The 19,604-nt window shown below is 49.7% G+C and overlaps 1 protein-coding gene across 2 annotated transcripts in view; it reads right to left on the bottom strand.

Annotated features, from left to right (window-relative positions):
• Nucleotides 1–2,239, bottom strand: part of MORC2 (MORC family CW-type zinc finger 2) — a 49,370-nt gene extending 47,131 nt beyond the window's left edge. For both annotated transcript variants that reach the window (XM_058037285.1, XM_058037286.1), the window contains exon 1: nucleotides 2,117–2,239. In XM_058037285.1, the coding sequence (XP_057893268.1) occupies nucleotides 2,117–2,202 (86 nt within the window). In that variant the 5' untranslated portion in view covers nucleotides 2,203–2,239. The remainder of the gene's footprint in view (nucleotides 1–2,116) is intronic.
• Nucleotides 2,240–19,604: the final 17,365 nt, after the last annotated feature.

Below are 19,604 nucleotides of genomic sequence, written 5' to 3'. Positions count from 1 at the left end.
ACTCAACTATTCAAGTAAGCTGGAAAAACACAGTGATATTTTTACTTTTAAAAAATATGGCAACTGAATCTATTCATGTAGATGCTAGAGGCTCAACTCCACATCCCATCAGACATGTAAGCATTAAGCTGCTATTGGCAAGATCTGCTGCAGTTCCTCAAGCTCAGGGACCTGAACAACTGTCTTCTGTAAAGCACTTCAAACTGAGTCCTCTGAGCCAGACATATGGAAACTTTTCTGAAAGGTCTTAAAAGGAAGGAGAAAAAAAAATTTAAAAACGCATGGTTTTCCTCTGCACCCTAGCAGCCAGATGGTTGGTCTTTCACTGCAATTTAAAGAATTTAAAAATTTTCCACCTCCTTTATTATGAGAATACACTTAGCACTGAACTAGAACTTAGCTAAGATGGGACAGTGTTCCTCAGCAAGCAACAGTGTTCCTCAGCAAGCAAGAGAGCAGTCCAGAGGAGACCAGTCTCCTCTATCAAAATCTCTATACTGGCCTAGGGTTGATTTGGGGATTAGCTTGTTTTCTTTTTTGCTCATTTTTTTCTGGAGGAGCAGGAAAGGTTGGTTTTTATGGGTCAGTTTGCTGCTTTCTTTGTTTTTATAATGACTTCCATTACTCCTATTGCCATTCTTAGGGAAGCATTTCACTTATGCACTGATTCCCATAACCTCAAAAGGCTCTTTGCTCATGATGGACAAGGAGCTCTGGCTTTGGCTTATCCAAGCATTGGCTTCCAGCTCTTTCCAAGAATTCAGTAATGCAGGTATCACTGCAGACATGCAGCACACCACAAGCAGACAGTAGCGTAAGCACAACGGCAACATGAAGTACTTTTAATATACTTGACAACAGCAGCAACAACTCAGTCTTTAGCACAGGCTTTATCTTCTTATGAAGATGGACAGAGTTCTGGAGCTTTGCAGGCAAACACAAGCTGCTGAAAGAGCATTGTCATCATCTGCACAGTCTTCTTATCCACAAAAAAAAGATTGTCTTCTGGAGCTGGACATGAGAATTTCACAAATCAACAACAGCACTACAACATGACTCAGTACTGTCCATCTTCAGGCACCAGATTGTTCACTTCATATGCAACTGCCACCAGCCAAGCTAAAGAGCAGTGACATGGAGCCATTACTAGGTTTATTTCCCTGCTCAAAGCCCATTACTTTCCTGATTCTGAAAATAAATGGATTGTAATGGTTTTGGCATATGTGAGATTAGTCTTAACTGCTCTTGCATTGCTCTTGTAGATGTATCTCACTACCAACAAAACAAACCAGACAAAAATCCTTTGAAACCAAGTTGCCCATGTTTCTGTGCCATCTTTAGACTGCTGTAGACCACTGATCCTTCACATGCTGAAAAGGGAAACAAAAAGATAAGCCTGCACTTTATTTATTCTTCTATTGATGGACAGTAAGTCAACTCTTCCACAGAACATCAGCAGACAATCTTCGCCGGTGACCAGCTGATCCAAATGAAGCAATGCCAAGTGGTTCCACAGAGTTCTTCCAGTTTGGGCAGAACGAGCTCTTCCATCTCCTCTATACTTGCCATTACAAGGCTCAGGAGCAGCAGGCAGTCTTGATGGGTGCCTGACCCCACTTAAGTGCTGCTCCCTGATGGTGCTCCTCATTTTCTAGACATGCACCCACAAGAAACTCATCTTCAATAATGGCTTTGCCTCTTCTCAAGAGGCGTTATTTTGGGGGATTCACTGGCGACATGCAAAAAAATCTGGCTGGAAAAAGAGTACCATAATCCTGTTAGTCACACACAAAGCCAGATGCTACAGAGGGATGGTGGCTGGCATGACAGCGCACACACACTGTTCCACAGAGGTCGACCGTGCGGGTTTGGTTGCCCAAGGTGACTCCTTGCTCCTCCTGGGGCCTCTTGTCCCCATGCACCGGCTCTCCGTGACCCGTGGACCTGCCCGGGATACAAAAGCCGGTCCCCAGAAGGACCACGAAGCGCCGGGGCCGGGGGCAGGGAGCCGCTCAACCCCACTGGCCCGCGTGGCTTCGGCCGGGCCCATCGCACTGAGGCGGTGTCCCCAGCAGGCCGGATGCCGCAGGCCCACCCCACCCCAGCCGGTACTCACGAGTTGGTGTGCAGGTATTCGAAGGTAAGCTGGGCCCGGTTCAGGCTGCTGTAATTACTCAGGGACATGGCGGCCGTGGCCGCCATCGGGCCTGGGCCTGCGCCCGCGCCGCATGCACCGGCGGCCGCGCACGCCTCGAGCGCGCCCCGCCCCCTGCCGGTCACGGGGGACGGCCGGGTGAGCAGCCGGCGCTGCGCTGCACTGCACTGCGCTGCACTGCACTGCACTTCGTTATGCCGCGCCCCGCCGCCGCGGTGCGGTGCGGTGCGGTGCGGTGCGGTGCGGTGCGGTGCGGTGCGGTGCGGTGCGGTGCGGTGCGGTGCGGTGCGGTGCGGTGCGGTGCGGTGCGGTGCGGGCCTGCTTTGTCTCCGCCGCGCTGGGATTGCGCCCGGCACAGCAACTGTCCCCGCGGGGCGGAGCCACGCGGCTGTCCCCTATTGGTCAAGAAGGGGCACGTGATGCAAGTGCCTCGGCGCGGCCAATGTGTGCCCTGCGCCGCCGCGTGACGGGTGCGCGCGGCCGGGTGGGAGCGGTGAGGTGGGTGCGCGCGGCGCGCGGGATCCGTTTTTTCCCTCAGGCTCCGTTCAAGGCGGCAGCCGAGCGCCTCAGCGCCGCGGGAGCGGCCGCCGCGGCCTCCTAGGGCGGGGCCGCGGCCTCCTAGGGCGGGGCCGCGGCCTCCTAGGGCGGGGCCGCGGCCGTGGCGGGGCCCCGCTGCGCGGTGAGGTGGCCTGGGCGCGGTAGCTCCCTCCGGCCTTTGCCGAGGTCGCCGGAGCGGGGGGGCTAGATCGCCGCGGTGCCGGCGGCCTGCGCGGAGGGCGCCAGCTGGCGGTAACTGCTGGGTGCCAGGTTGAAGCGGGTGAGGCCCGCCGGTCCCAAACGGCGGGAGTGGCTCCAGGACCCATCTGAATGGAAGGATCCCGCCGCTGATCTCTTATGACGGTTCCGCGCGGATTTCGGCGGGTGCCAGTCCTGCTGCGCTGGTGAAGGCACTACGAAGTCGCCGAGGAGAAGCTCCTGAGAGTGCTCATACTTACCAAAATACATTAATGTAAAGGGTATATAAAATCATAAATATTCTTGCTTCAATTCTGTGCTTTTGGTTCATCTTGAAATGTGAAAGAATTGAGCTCAGGGGCTGTCCTACCTCTCTTCTGCACCCATCATTGCCCCCATCCCCACGAAATACAACCTGAACGCAGGATCCCTGAAGACTAGGAATACTTGTCTGAGCATCTGACTTGTCCAATGGAAAAACAACTCCAATCATTCTTCTGAAATGGACTCTGAAACAGCATGGCTGTGTCTTGGATACTAGGAATCTGAATTTAATATCCAGGAAGGAATTTAAAATCTGAAGGAATTCAGTCTGTGCAGAAATTATTGTGGTATATTTCTTCTTGAAGAATGTCCAGCAAGAATGAAACATGTAAGATAGCAGATTTAAAAAGGATAAACATTATTTGATACTTTATTTATAGGGCACCAAAGGGAAAAGGTAAAGATTTTGTTAAAAAAAAGAAGCACTTTAAATTTTCCAATAGAATCTTATTCATTAGAGGAAAAAAAAGAAGGCTATGGGAGTGGGATTATTCAGCCTGGGGAAGAGAAGCATCCAGGGTGATCTTACTGCAGTCTTTCAGTACCTCAGCGGGCTCCAAGGGAGCTGGAGAGGGACTTTGGACAAGGGCTAATGGCTTCCCACTGTCAGAGGGCAAGGTTATTGGAATAATGAGAAGAACTTCCATGGGAGAGTGGTGAGGCCCTGGCACAGGGTGCCCATAGAAGCTGTTGCTGCTCCATCTCTCAAAGTGTGAAAGACCAGGTTGGACAGGGCTTTTGAAGCAACGTGGCCTAGTGGAAGATGTTCCTGCCCATGGCAGGGGGTATAACAAGATGAGCTTTAAGATTCTTTCCATCCCAAGGCATTCCATGATTCTGTGGTATCCAACACATGTGGTGAAAACTTAAATGTAAATGTTACTCATAATTGGTAAATGGCTAAAACCTGATGAGTTTCATATTTGAGTTGTTTGACCCCCATTCCCAGTTGTGTATGAGCCTGAGCTGACAAGTCTGCGGCTTTGGCCTGAGAACTTCACTTCCTAGAACAGCATTTAGTTCTGTTTATGCTCAGTTTGGCCTGTTCAGGCCAGCAAGTTGTATCGTTCCTCCTGGCAGGGATTTTTCTGTGTGTTAGAGAAAACGCCTTGTGAAGGTGTCAAAAAATCACTGTGCATGTGTGTGCAGTGGCCCTTTTAGACCTTAGCTCTCAAAAGCTTTGCACAGCAGGACACTGAACTGCATTAAAGAATTAGGAAAATTGCTGTTGAGAACTATGTTTTGGTATATTGGGTTTATGACAATCAATGAGTCTACTGTAGATTGTAGCATCATCTGTTGTGCTCAGGATTTATTTTGTTACATTGTAATCAATGTCAGCAGCAGATATTCAAAAGCAATATAAATCCTGTCAGTGTAAGGGCGAGGTAATTACCCAAATATGTGTTCCTGAGGAACATGAGCCTGAACTTATGCATCATATCAACCTTGTCCTGTTAGGTAATCTGAGTATCTCTGTGCCTATCAGGAACTTTGTCTCATCATCTTACCTTCAGGGAGCAGCCAATGTTTCTTTCCTGGTGTTGGAGAGATTGACAACATTATCTGAGTACTGCAGCAGTGTGGACAGAGCAGCTGACCACCTTCCTGCTTTTCCTATGGGATCTGACTGTTCTGTGGATCTGGCCCTTGGTAGAAGACCCGTACAATGCAGTTCTATTTCATTTGGTCAGCCCAGGCAGGAAATTGCTCATTACGATCTCACCATTTGGTGGTGCTCAATTTGACAAAGGTTAAGTCAGAATTTAATTTTTACACTTTCCCTAGCTGTTCTGCAGTAGGTTTCAGACATGTTCCTGACTTCTGCTCTTTGTTCTCTCTTGCCCAAGTCTTGAAAGATTTATACCTTCATTTGCTGGCTCTCTCACCTGCCAGACATTGGCCCAAGGTGTAATGGAATGAATTCACCTTTTGCAAAGCAGCATTTAGATTACATCACAGCTCTGCCTTGGCCGTGGCAGAGCCATGCTTTGATAGGAACCTCTCCGTCCATTTGGCCTGTGTCCCACTGCTGCAAACTGCTGAATTTCTCAGTACTTTAGAGATGAAAGTCTTCCCACTGGAAATTCACCTTTGCCGTCTTTTGGGGCAGCTGTTTTTCCTTGGAAACTCTCTCCCTAAACTTTGTTTAAATAGTTCTAGATCTTTCAGTTATACTGATTATGACAGGCAGCCTCTTTTTTTTTTTTTTTTTTCTTCTGCTACCAGCACCATTTCCCTGAATTTCTCTTCCAGGATCTGTGGAATCTCTGCTTTCAGTCCCAAGATCTCTGCATCTTACAGTAATGAGCAAAATAAATCTGGCTGCTCAGGTGTCACAGGCAGTACCCCCTCATTTTTGAAGTCTCCAGTGTAGTAGAAGGCAGCAGTTTGCTCTGGTACACATAACTTTCCTCATAAATGACCTGTGGGTTGGTGGTTTGTGCAGCCTGTACAAGTGGAGCTTGGGGCAAAGTGTACTGCTCTTCTTTAACCCTAAGGCTAAGTTTCTTACTCTGAGATAATCCCCAAGTCTCCTTGTAAAACTAGTCTTTTGATTCCACACTGTTCAAAATCTGTGTTTCTAGGCTGTGGTGTAAGTTCCCATGCAGTCCCACATAGTGTTTGCTGGGTCCTTAATCTGGCACAGCATTTTGTTAAGCCTCTTTCCACTGAAGTCCAGGCCATAGACTGAGGTCATTGAAGAGTTTATTTATGTGGCCATTGTTCTGCAAGTTGAAGGTAACTGCTTCTACATCTGTGTGGGCCTTGAGTCAACAATTGTTCTTTTTCTCCCTATTTGTCAAGATACTAGCCTGCTAAGCTAATACTTAATGCAGGAGTCGTCATAGTGGTAAGTACCAGATTCTGCACCAGACAAGTGCCATGAGTGCAGCAAAGTGTCTTTTTCACACACCTGTGAGGTCTCCCAAGTTAACTGTTTGTAGCTTTATTCGGTCTTTATGTACATGAAGAAATGTAAAACTTTGCATTGTAGAAATTAGGTTTTCAGTTGTCAGAATGAAATAAACAGGCAGTGAAACATAAAACTGACACATCACCAGTAATCCTCAGGTGTTTACTGATCCTGCCTTTATCTGTTGTTTTCTGGAAGGAAAAAATGGCATTGCCTTTGGATGCAAGGTCCTCTGTCTACTTCATGACGGAAGCTGCTGAAGTTCTAGGTCAGTGCTGTTCTACCAAGCATTCACCTTGGTTCTTCTAAGAAGATTGGGTGCAGTTGCAAGCCCCAGTAACCAGATTGGCATGGACCTCTTTTCCATTGCCCTGAGTTTGTAGAAAGAATTTCAAAGCAGCTTCCTTTAGTGGGCTTGAAGTCATGTTGCCTCACAGCTTTTTGGTTCATTCTTTCATGTCATGCCATATGCTGCCTCTGCCGTGTGATGAGTTCTCATTGTCTCCCAGTACAGAATGGGAACTTCTGCTGTGAGTACAGAATGCTGCTGCCTCCTAAACACGTGAGGTGTTCTCCTTTAGACAGAGCATGCCAGTCTCACTCACAGAGAAGAGCTATGTCAAAAAGCATCAGAAGCATTCCTTTTCTTGAGCATGAGTTGTATCTCCATGTCAATTCAATACAATCCAGGAACACAACCCTGAAGTCAAACTTTTAGAAGGAAGTGTTTTCTTCCTGGCTTCTCCTAGTAAGGAGTTATTCCCTGTATGACCTGAAGCAGCCCTGTTTCTTGTGTTCACAGGCACATCTGCCCAGCTTCTCCATCATTTGCATCAAGTAGCAGAGCAATTTGCTGACTAAACGTAAGTATCATGAAGTTGGACCTCTCTTCATGGAAGTGTCTTTTTCTCCTATGTTGGGAAGCCTAAATTCTGCAGTAGTTTTGTGAACCATCTGTGTGTCAGTCCTTACAAGACATGCAGAGCAAGATGTTCAAAGATGAGCACCTACATGTGGAAGGTACTGGCATAGCAGTTCAGAGACCTTTTCTGTAGTGCCAGGTGTCAATTTCTCAATGCTTTGTTTTGAGGAAATGTCACTTCATGGATTTAAATTTGTTATTTCAGTCTAGGTACCATTCTCGGTGAGACACTGGTTGTCAGGAATTACTTTGTAAATGAGCTTGCAGAAGAGTAGAAAGGGTGATTAAGAACAGGGAGACATCTTGGAGCGAATTGTCAGCAGAATGGTGAACAGAGAGGATTCTCTGCTGCCAGTCAGGCTCCCAGTGTCCTGAGCCCAGGTTTGATTAATGAATTAATAACATGAAAAAAATGTCACAGCTGTTACAGCATCATGTCACCGCCTCAGTCCTACTGCAGAAAACACCCTGTGCCTTGGCAGGAAAGACAGGCAGAAGAGCCTACAAGAAGATGGCAGAAAAGGAGCGATCGTGGTGTCTTACAAGACTTTGCCCCACAAACTTGAAAGAGTTATGTATGGCATGAACTCACTGTCAGAAATTAATATTTTGGTCAAGATCCACAAGGGTCCACAGGGATGCTGCAAAGGACCCAAGGCCAGAGGCTTTCTGCTCTGAGCTGGAACAATGATGTTTTTAGTGGCTTCAACCAACATAAGAAGGTGTGCAGGCTTCTTAACAAGGTAGCAAACTAGTACAATTCCTTTTATGAATAAATAGTTTTTCCTGTCTCATTATTTGAAATACGTGGACTGTGTTTCTAGTGGGTTTGGTCCAACTCAGTGTCTGTTTAACTCAGGCTGATGGATGTGTGCCTGACATGGGTAGTTCAGGTAATTTCAGTATGGCAACTTGAAAGCAACCAAAAACATACTCTTATAATGAAAAGCTTATGGGAAAATCTTGGGTGTCTCATGGAAGCAACATCCTAGTAGATTGAGCTGTGGTACCAATGAAGAGATGAACAGATGAATCACCACATCAGAACATACATGGAGAGTGCTACAGAGAGAGCAGGGCTTAGCCAGTAATTTCCATCAAAGCATCTCTCAGTGATGACTAGATAACTGCTCCTCTGGCATTTGCTGGGAATGCCACCATGGATCAAATGTCTTCTGTCATCTCTGAAGGCATTCATCTCTCCTAGCTTTAGCTCTAGACAAGTGCTAGGTGCATGAGAGCCCTGGGCTGCCCTTCTGCCTTATAGGAATCTGACATCAACATGAAGAGCTGACTGCCTTGGTGGGAGAGAATGAGGGGAACTTCACAGATGTGTAATATATTCCCTGGAATGTCAGGGTTTGGGGGAAGCTGGTCAGTCTGGCAGTCAAGAGATGGTGTGAGGAGCAGAAGTACTGTAGGAAAAAGATGTCAGCACTCTGTCAGTACGCAGCTCTGGAGACTGTCCCTAGCCTGAGCTAGGACTATCAGGAAGCTGGGAAGTTCTTGGGAGGCGAAAAAAAAGAATCTGTGGGAAGTTCTTGGGAGGCGAAAAAAAGAATCTGTGAGGCAGTATCATTTTTTCAGCAACTTCACCCTGAAGTTATTTCTTGTTACTCAGATCTTCCATCCAAACCTAGTTATTTTCTTTAAGAGAAACAAAGTCAGGAAATGTTTTATCAGCACAGTTGGATCATCTCATGATGGTTTCACCAGTCCTCATCAATCCTGTAATCCCATTCCTTTGGAGGATGTGTGATATCATCTTGCTTGTTCAATACATCCTAAGCCTCGCTTCTTTGTCCTGCATTGGTGATCTGCATAATACATCATCTGCATAATATTTTGAAAAGACAATGGATTTTGTTTTGTGAAAGTGGTTTTGCCTGTGTGCCTCTCCCAAACTCCTTCCCTAACCCTGCCCCACCTAATGTAAGGAAGAGCAGAGTATCCATAGGCTCACAGGAGTGTCATGGTGGCTTGTCTCCTACTGGCATGTGGGATAATGGGTATGTGAAAGCCAATGAAGAGACTCCAGCCTGTGTTGAAAGTCAGTTTTGGTGTTGCATCAGGTGGCACTGGCTGAAATGTAGGAAAATACCAGTATTAATGACAGTAGTGCAAAATTTAAAGGAAGTGTCTGGCTCTGGGCTGAGGTTAAATGGAGAGGTGACTGCTAGGCCAAAGAGATGCCAGCCCTTTCCAAAGGCTGAGCAAAAAGCAAGAAATAGCCAGACAAAGGGGTGAGTATCAGCAGTGCTGCCTGACTGGGATCACTCACCAAGGCTACAATCACTGAACAAGGGTGCAAAATCAGCAGAAATTGAGTGTGAGAGAGGAAGAATTGGGCTAGGTTGTTCACATGGTAGGGGGAAATGGGGGCAAAATAGAAGGCAAAGCATGTGATGGAGCTGTTTGGGGCCAGGGTGGGCTTGGGAGCGTTACACCAAATCTGCTAGGGTTCTGCGGGTGGGTTTGCCTTGCTTCTGCAGCCATGGTAGTGGAATGTGACCCCCAGCATCACTGAACAAGTCTCCTGACATGGCAGCTGTGAGTGTGACTTACATTAGCAGCTCACTTTATCAGAATCTCAGAAAAGGCCATTTAAGAAATCTCATTTGTGTCCACATCCCTCTGCAGCTCTCCAGACAGGACTGAAAGACAGGGGAAGAGCTCTGCAGGTCCTTTCCCAAGCTGCTTGGCAGGGTCTTGGAAGCTGACAGCCCGTCTCGCACTCCAGCACACCCAGCCATTTGGTTCAAACTGGGAGGTGACCCTTGCCAGGAGGGATTCAGCATTTCCAGGCCACAGGGATGCATGCCACCAGATCTGTCAGTGCACCTCAGTCCCACCTGAAGTCATCCCAACTCCAAACAGTAACTGGGGAAGCTGCCTGAAAAATGAGGGAACACTTTTGCTCACGAATTACTCAAGGCTTTGGTAGTGTTCTCAAATATTTGTTTCAGTGTTCCAATAAATGTTCTATTTGAAGAGAAATATTGTAATTAGCCAATATTCCACAGAATCTAAATATTTTGCTCTAAGATAGTATTTCCTTTCCCTGCCCCAAAGAGATTTAATCCTTGGCTGATTATGTGGCTCAGGTTCTGGCCATGATGTGGGCTTCCTTCCACTGTTCACATATAGCTAAGGTCTTAATCCAGCCACTGTCATAGCAAGGGGGAGAAAATAATTTATCCTTAGTTAAACCTGGGAAGAGTTTTCCATCTGACTTATGCACTGCAAATGAGGAGTATGAAAGAACGCACATCGGAAGAGGATGGGAGAATTAGGGGGCAGAAACCAAGCCTCCCTGCCTCCCTGCATCAGCTGTGCAGGGAAGGGGTCACTTGCCAGCAATGGGGAGCCCTTGAAAGAGAGGCCGTGGGATCTCAGAGCATGTGAGATCCCTGGAGCTCACAGCATGAAGAGCAGACAGTGTGGGTCAAGTGCCACAACTGGAATTTGTCCCTGCCTTCTCCTCCCTGAGGTTCTCCAATGCCTTTGCTTGTTGAGGGACTTGCTTTCCCACTGGATGGCAAAGGTGCTGCCCAGTTTCATAGTTTGGAAAGGGTTTTAGGCACACCACATGGTCCCTGCTGTGGAGAAACACCCTGCCCTGCACCCAGGGCTCTGCAGTGTTCACAAGTGTCTGCTGGATTCATGGTCTGGAGATGCACCAGGCAGAGAGGAGTGTGAGCCTGCACTGAGGGATGCACCTTGGCATGACTGCCATCAGAGCACACAAGTGGTTGGCCACACTCCCCCTCTCCCAGATTTGTGGCAGAGCTGAGGTCAGGCTGCTGGGCTGTAGCTGTTGGAACAAGCAGGCACCAGCTTCCAGGTATGCAGACATGTGAAGCTCAACTTCCTTTTGGGATGCCAGTAACTGATAGGTGCTGGGTGTCTCTTGAGCAAGTGCTTCCCTGAAACATGGAGAAAAATTAGAGGACTGGAGGCCAAAGGATTCAAGAGAAGAAGTAACAGCATGCAGCATGTTGGTGCAAGTTTTGCCCAGCACAGGGAAGCACATTCAGCTGGGAGCCCACCACCCCAGCCTCGTTGAGGTGTAGCTGATGGGTTTTGGACCAGCTGGATGCTCCTGCTGCCACTGAGGCTGAGCCACAAGACTAGGCATAGGATGTGGGTTCAAGGGAACCTGGAGCAATGGTGTCTGTCACACATGGTAGTTGGTGGGACAAGCTGCCTGCTCTTTTTGCTTTCGGTGGGAAGTTTGGCAGTTACAGTGTGTGTTCTGTGGTGTTTCCTCAGTGACCAGTCTGGCAGTACCTGCTGTGTTTCCATGGGGTGGTTTGAGAAGTCCACTGTAGGAGCATCTTAAGAATTGTGAGGAATTTTTGTAACATCAGATGGAGACTTTGATCCATTTTATGATCTTGGTGGATGTTGATGGTATCCTTCATTATTCTGCTGGTTCGCTTTACCATGTGTACCTGGGGCCAGGAACATTTTAACAGGTACTGGGAGAAGAGGAGACTTGTAACACCACCTACTGATATGCAGAATGTTAAAATGTGTGGCATTAAATATAAAACATAAATGCTGTGAGGTGATTGGGAGAAGCTTTGCTTTGTGACAGCTGGATTTTGTGTCCTGCATCACAACTGCTGGAGTGGGAATGGGGGAATGGTTTGGGTGGCGGGCAGAGCAGCTTCTTGAGGGACCAAACACAGCATAAGAGACATTGAAATGTGGGCACAAGTTGCGAGGAATGGCAGAATTTTTGTGAAAGGTTATTTTAAGATTTCTCTGTGTGCCATCATACCACTGAGGAGGGAGAGGAATATCATGGAAGGAGGTAGCTGGATTGGGATGCACCTGACAGCTGTAAATGAGTCAAAAAGAGCAAAGTGCTGGTTTGTAACTGCCATACATGATGGAGCTGCAGTTGACTGTAGTTCAGTGACTGAAGTTGGGACTTAGGAGAATGACCTCCAGAAAAGGGAAGGATGGGAAAGCGCTTCATGGGGAGCCAGCAGAGCATCATGGGATGCTGGTGGGAGTTTTTGCTGCATACTTGTTCATAGTGGCTTTCCAGTGGATAAATTAATCTTCTATCTCCAAAGTTAATTGGCGATCACATGTGAAATGCTGAATGCAGTACTAGCAATCTCAGTTGGTCAGTTACTAGCATGGTGCTAGTAACTCCAAGGCTGTGAGTTTGATCCTCCTTTGGGCCATTCACTTAAGAGTTGGACTTGATGATCCTTCTGGGTCCCTTCCATCTCAGACTATTTTGTGATTCTGTGAAAAGCTCTGTGAATCTCATTGTGTATGGATAGGGCATTTTAATGCAACAGCTCACCCTGCCTGTTGTATATATTAGGCATAGCAGCAAGGATTAGGAGTCCAATGCAGGTGTTGGCAGAATCACAGCTGGGCAGGGAAAACTCCCAACCAGGTGTCTGTTTAGTTCTTTCTTACATAAGCCATCTAGACAAGAAGACAAGAAGAAGCAAAGCCCTGGCATGAGAGTATTGCTCCCTACACAGATGGTCTCCAGTCTACAGCTTTCATATCTGAGTTTGTGCAAAGCAGGGAGGGAACCAAAAAAGGATGTTGGTAGTGCAGCCAGCTATGCATCAGAGAAAAGTCTACAAACCACTATAAAAATAATGGAAAAGAACAGTAAGTAGTGAGATTTATTACAGCTAGGAAAACTTCTCATGTTTTGCACACAGAAGGTGCAGCATTGCCAAGAAATATCTACTCATGATGAGCCCACAAAATTCAGGTAGTGCAAGAGGACATGGCATGGAGCTGCAGGAAAGGAGAAGGATGGTCCTGGGGAGGAGCAGCCCTGAAGAATATACTCAGGAATATTTTTCCAAGTCTTCTTAATTCCTTGTGACTGTCCCGGGGAGAATCAAGTGTCTCTAAGGAGAAAATATGTTCAGAAAAGAGTCTGGTCTTGAAATAGTTTACTATTTCAAGTAAATGGTAAATGAGACAGAAGGGCCCCTGCCTGAGACAAGTGCAGAGGCAAATAGACGTGTCACCAGAGAGTAACAGATGAAACCTCATCCTCTTGATCCATAAGGACATGGTTGTCCTGGAGCATAGGGCAGCCATCAGGCAGCAGAAAGCCCAGAGGTGTGACAGACAGCCAGGCCCTCCACCTGTTGGTAGGACATGACCCATTGGGAGCAGCACACCCAACTGACTTGTGTGTGATGTGGCTCATTAGCAAATATCAGGTCTGGTTATGTACAGGTGCTCCAAAACATTACAGCTTTCAGGTTTCTTGGGGTCATATAGCACTGGTGTCTGTGATACAGTTTCCACGCTGCCAGTGACCACAAGAGAGCAACTTCTGAGTGCTGAGGCAGATTTGTCCCCAGCTCCTCAGCCCTGGAGGTGAAATTGTGTCTCTAGCCAGGGCTGCCTGCAGCCAGTCTGTGAGTGTGGGCCATGCTGAACCCTGCACTTGGGGCTCTGTCTCCCTCCATGCGGGCAGTGTCACAGCTCCAGGACACTCTGTTTGCCTTGGCACAAGGCTGCAGAGAAGACTTGGGCAGTCCAGGGGGTTTGGCCACCTCTACCCAAGTCTGTTTGGCCTTGCTTATGGCAAATGGCACTTGCTTGTGGCGCAGTAGCGCTATTCTGGTCTCTACTCCCAGTGATTTGGGGGACCTTCCCCAAACCCATCCCTGCAAGAAGAGTCATCTTGGTGTTGACATACAGTTTGTAAATAAAGCCACTTTTTAGGGCAATCTGGAAAACAATTCCTTTATTTCTTCCCAGTGTATTGGTGGTCAAAACCCCTAACTGACAGGCAGGATTCTTGGAGATGCAGATGGCTGCTCTAGTCTTCAGAGAAAGCCATGAAAGGGTTGGTGTGTTTCACAAAACACTTCAGACTGGAAGGGACCTCAAAGCTCATTTCATTTCATTCCCCTGCCATGGGCAGGAACACCTTCCATTATCCCAGGTTGCTCCAAGACCTGTCCAACCTGGCCCAGAACACTTAAAGAGATGGGGCAGCCACAGCTTCTCTAGGCAATGTGCCAGTGCTTTACCATCCTCACCGGGAAAAATTTCTTCCTAATATCTTACCTAAATCTTTCCTTTGTCAGTTTTAAACTATTCCCTCTTATCCTATCACTACCTGCCCCCACTAAGTACTGGAAGGTCTCCCTAGAGCCTTCTTTTCTTCAGGCTGAGAAGTATTTGGAGATGTCTGGATCCTGGTTTTAGGGCTAAGTGACCAGGAGTGGCATCTTTCCTGAACCCCTGTTCTTTTTCCAAATGCTTCCTTTCTTGGCCACAGCAGATCTCAACATTTGATTTATGGGCTTTTAAGGTGTCTCAAAAAGGAAAAAAAAAGAGCTGCAGTCATTCAGTATGACAGAGAAATTGGAAAGGCAGGAGGGAAGCTTGCTGTCAGGTCACCTCTCAGGAATGTCTTGTCTGTGGAAATACTGAAGCAACCTCCCCCAGTGCCAGGGCTTCATGTGAGATCCCAGAGCTGCAGCTGAGCTGGAGCCTCCCTCAGTTCTGATAGCACAAAGATATTTCTCTCCAGCTTCAGGTGGAGCTTCTGATGTGGCCAGGAGCTGAGGTCCCCTTGGGACCTTACTTCTTACCACTGCTCAAGGAGCAGAGAAAAGCAGGATGAGAGTCCTGTGGGTCAGCATGGCAGGAGGGATACAACCCCTTGGAAGGAAGGACGGTCAGACAAGGGACATTTGGAGGTCTGGGCTGGCTGGAGGGGAAACTCTGCAGCCTACCAGTGCCATCTAATCAGGGGCACAGCTCCATGGGAAGTTCAGATGCCACAGAGTGCCTCTACAGGCCCTGGCAGCAGCGGCTGTGCAGCAGGACAGGGACCATTGCATTCAGCCTGGGTACACATGTTGCCATGCACAGATCCATCTGGAAATGCCAGCATACAGACGGGAAGAGAGATTCCCACTCTTCTTTGCAAGCTGGCAGCCCTGTGGTAGCTCGAGATGCTGACACCAAGGCCCTGACAGTTTTCAAGCACTCTAGTTGTCTGGGCCCACTGCCAGGGAACAGGCTGCAGCTTGGGGAGTCATGTCCTGAGCAGATGCTAGTTCCATGGCAGCCTCTGCCTGAGGGCTCCCTCTGCTTCTGGTGGACATGGCTTGTGGCTGCATCCTGCACTGTGGGGTGCTATGCAGTGCCCTGGGCTCCTGGGCTCCTGTAGTGCTGGGTACTGAGAGTGTTTCTCTCTCCCCTCCTTCCTGGGCACAGGCAAAGTAGACTCATGGCCAAGAGGTGCCCAGGTAGGAGCAGGCTGTGTCAGAGGCACTGCAGCAGAAGCAGAACCAGGCTCCTGTGACGGATGTGGTGCTGAAGGATAGACCCACTGACTCCTGTGGCAGGGCAGGGAATGGGACAGACTGTGCTCGCTTCTCAGGATCCTTGGGGGATTCTGTGCAGGACAGGGGCCAAAGGTCAGTGGAGGGAAATGGATTCATTTTTCTAGCATTTAACTCCTACAAGCCAAGGCTGTGGTGGGGCAGGAGCTCAGAGCCCCAGTGCTGCAACCCCCCACAGCACAAATTGAACTGGACTGGGGTGGGCATGGAGAGGAAGGACGCTAACCCAGCACCTCATGTGTGGATCTACCCTCTGGAGAGGCTCCACCAGGAGCGCAGGTGCGTGTCCTGAGCAGATAGCCCCAGAGTACTCGCCAGCATTACTCCTGTACCTGCACAGGCAACAGGCAAGAGCCTGCAGACAGAGGGATAGACTCTTCCTCTATGCAGGTAAAGAGGCACAACAGAGATCCAGCCCCCAAGACCCACACCTGGGGCAAATTGCTTCTAGCTCATGGGGAAGTGGTGTGTGCTTTCCATATGCTGGTCCCCATACCAGCCAGCCAAGTGGGACAACTGGAGCCCTCTGTATGTGGCAGCACTGGTCCTCCTTGGGCAATGTAGCACCCCAAAAGTGGGACCTGTCTTGTCACATGGCTCCTTCCTATCCCAGATGAAACAGCACCCCCAGGCAGGTAGGAGGTTGCCCAGTGCCCCTGCCAGCAGCAGGATGTGAGGGATCCATCACACCTGATCCTGCCCTGGCTCCTAGCAGGATGTGAATCATGCCTGAGAAATGGGGACATGTTTAGGCATGAGTACCCTGTCCTAAGCAAGTGGCACCAGTTTTGTGCAGGCAGGTGGTCCCTGTGGCTGGTCTGGCTGCAGCAGAGCTGCCATACTGCTGCCCTCCTGCTGCTACTGCCCTCCAGCTGCACTGTGTGCCCCAGGACACCTTCCTGTGCATCATCCTGGCCACTCTGTGCTGCCCAGCCTCCACACCAAGGGCAGCCCTTAACCCATCCATTGTCCTGACCCATCTCTGGGATGTGCCCATGCCCAGGTTCTGCCATGTCTCTGAGGGCACAGCACTACATCCACCCCAGGTCTGCTCCTCTGGCCTCTCTTCATGCCAGCCTGTGAATTAAACACACTGCATAGTTCCCAGGGACCTACTGTTAAGGAGGATCTTGGCACATCATCACACCCACGGCTGCAGTTCTCAGGAGAGGAGGAAGAGGAGGCAGGGAAAGCCCAATTTCTCCTGCAGCCCCAAGCAGAGGGAGGAGCTTTTCTCCTGCCCAGAGGAGCTGGGAACCACGGGGGTACTCTGCCATGGGAGGCCCTGGGAAGAAGTTCTGAGAGCTCCAGAATTCAACCACCATGATGTCATTGTTGATAATAGCATGGTGTCCTGTGGGAGCTGCCCTATTGTCAGCACACAGAGGAGTGGCAGCATCAGGGTTCACATGTGCATGCCATGGGCAAACAACTATGGGCAAACAGCAGCCAAGAACTGTCCTCCTCCCCTTTTTCCTCCTCCTTCTCCCCCCATCCCCCTCTTCCTCAGCTCATCCTGCTGCTTTGGTCAGCCAGGAGTGGGTGCCTGGCCCAAACATCCACCTGGGGTGACAGGTGTCCCCTCCCTGGCTTCCTCTGGGACTGAGGTCAACCAAGTCAAGCCAATTTGTGATTTTGGGAGCAGTCACAAAATACTGGGAGTGTGGACAGTGGGATGGACAAAGGTCTGTGCATGTCAGAAGTTCCCAGGAGAGGAGGTATGAAACCAGGAAAGCTTCAGGAGGAAGAAGAGATGGATTCCAGGACCCTCCTCTGCCCACTGCAGACTGTGTGGCCCTGCACTGCCAGAGGGTCTGTGCTACCAGAACAGAAGGGTAATGCTGGCCCTACACTGGGCTCCTGTGTCCAGAGGAAGGGCTATGCCCCAAATGAGATTGAATTGAATTGAATTGAATTGAATTGAATTGAATTGAATTGAATTGAATTGAATTGAATTGAATTGAATTGAATTCTCCCTGCCTGGCACTACAGTCACATCCCTACCTTTGCATTGTCCCATCTCTGAGTCAGGCAGGTGCCCAGACCAGTTCCAAACATGTGCTTGCACAATAAAATTCCATCACTGCTATTTAACATTATGTTTAGCATCCCCAAAGGGAATCCAAAGGATTCTTGCCTCTCCTCCCTTTGCTGCACTTGTCCCCTGGCTGAGGGAGCCCCCAGAACCCGTGCACCCACCCAGGCCTCTGCCCCTTGATGCAGGTTCATCCCATCTGCTGGGTAATATGACCACCTTTGTCAGCACAGAATACACAACAGCATGCTGTGATTGCTGCAGACTGGTGAGATCAGTCCCTCACATGCCCTGCACCAACACAGGGCAGTCTCCCCACAGCCCTCCCAGAGCCAGGCCTGGAGCTGGAGCCCTGGGCTCTCCAAGGGGTTTGTAAATATCTCCTCGCTCCACTTCATGGAATAAGGAGGTCTGCTTGGAGTCTGTGCTTGGCTGGCTCACCCCCGGGGAGCCCTGCATATGCTGTGTGGTGGGTGGTGATCCTGGTGATGTGGCAGTGGGTCATTGAGGATGTGACAGGATCACTACCTGGGGGGATGGAGCCAGGAGTGGTGCAGACCGATGGGAACACAGGCAGGATAAGTGCCGCTGCACATGCTGAGAGCTGTGCACACAAGGCTACTTCATCCACAAAGCCCAGCATGCTTCTGCTTCCAGGTGCTCCATATGGGAAGATCACGCACAGATCCATCTGGCAATGCCAGCATACAGCAGAGAAGGGAGGTTCCTGTCCATGCTGCCAGCCACGCATCAGTATTCATTGCCCTGCTCAGTGCTGCTGCTGGCAGAGGGGCTGTGGAACAAACCTGGTGTAACTTCAACAGCTTAAGGTTGGCAGTGGGGTTCCCCCCATACTTCAAGGGCAGATGAGCTGCTGCCAGCTGTGCTTCCTGAAGGCCAGGAGCTTGGTATGTGGCAGTGCCTGCTCCCACGCGACAGCATAGCTGCAAGTGATGCAGACAGACCCCTGAGTGTGCTGGTGCCTGGTCCCTGAGGGGCTGTGTGACAGCAGAGATTGAGGGCACGGCAGACCCCAGACCCCTGTGTGGCAGCTCTGTGGCAGACATGGCAGGGATCATCCAGCAAGTGAAGATGATGTTGCTGCTAAGACTGGCAGAGGGTGATGCTATGTTAGATGCCACAGTGCTTGGAGGGGTTGGCTTTAGTGTAGTTGCTTGGGCAAGGGGTGTCATGCTCCAGTGGAGCCCAGTGCTGCTCAGGCCTGGAGAGTGGAGAGCTGCTGAGGAACCTAGGGCAGCAGAGGGCTCTGGGATGCCAGTGCAGCTGGAGACCCACCCAGGCAAACAGGCCTGAAGTGAGACATCTGAACCAACACTCCCAGTAGGGAAACTGCTGGACTTTCTGGCTACCTCTACCACACCCCAGCTTTCTGGCCTACCATGGTGGGTTCTTCCCTGTGTCAAATGATGCTGTGGTCCTGCTCCACCCCATCCATCTTCCCAGTTTGCTGGGAACTCCCAGAAAAGCAGTGAACTTATCTCTATGACCTTCTCTGGAGAAGCCCCTGAGTCTCTGGGTTGCTGGACAAGGCAGGGAGCAGCACCTCTCCCCCTCACCTAGGAGCTAGAGGCAGATGGCCACCGCCTGCTTTGCAGAGCCCACAACACCTCCGGGTTATGTCAGGTACTTAGTCCTCTCCAGGGAATACTTCTGGCCTTTGCCCAGAAACAAGATTGAGCCCCAACAAGTTTGTCCTCTACAGAGCAGGGCTGCACTTCAACTGCAGATAAGGACCTTGGGGTCTCCAGGGGAACCTCTCGACAGTGAGACACCAGGGCTTGGCTGTCCTGGCACTGCCTTCTAGGACCTGGAACAGGATGTAGGGACAAGGACACCACAAGCAGCTTCTGAGTTGGAGCAAGCAATAGGACCATATGAGGGGCACAACATATCCTCAGGGAGCCTTCACAAGTTTTTGGGGGTGCCCTGAGCATTAATCCTGCAGCGGTGTCAGGGAGCAGCTCAAACAGCTCCCCAGATCATGCAGGGGCATCCCACGGTGTGATCACCCGGGCCCGGTGGGGAGGGCCTCTGGGCAGGAGGTACTGGTGGCTCTCTGCCCCGCATCCCGCAAGCCGAGAGGCGCAGTAGCTCCTGCGGGTGGGGAGTCCCCGCGGCCCGGCTGGGCT

This window comes from Melospiza georgiana, chromosome 18 (genome assembly GCF_028018845.1).
Source record: "Melospiza georgiana isolate bMelGeo1 chromosome 18, bMelGeo1.pri, whole genome shotgun sequence".
NCBI lineage: Eukaryota > Metazoa > Chordata > Aves > Passeriformes > Passerellidae > Melospiza > Melospiza georgiana.
This window is presented reverse-complemented; position numbering and strand designations above follow the sequence as displayed.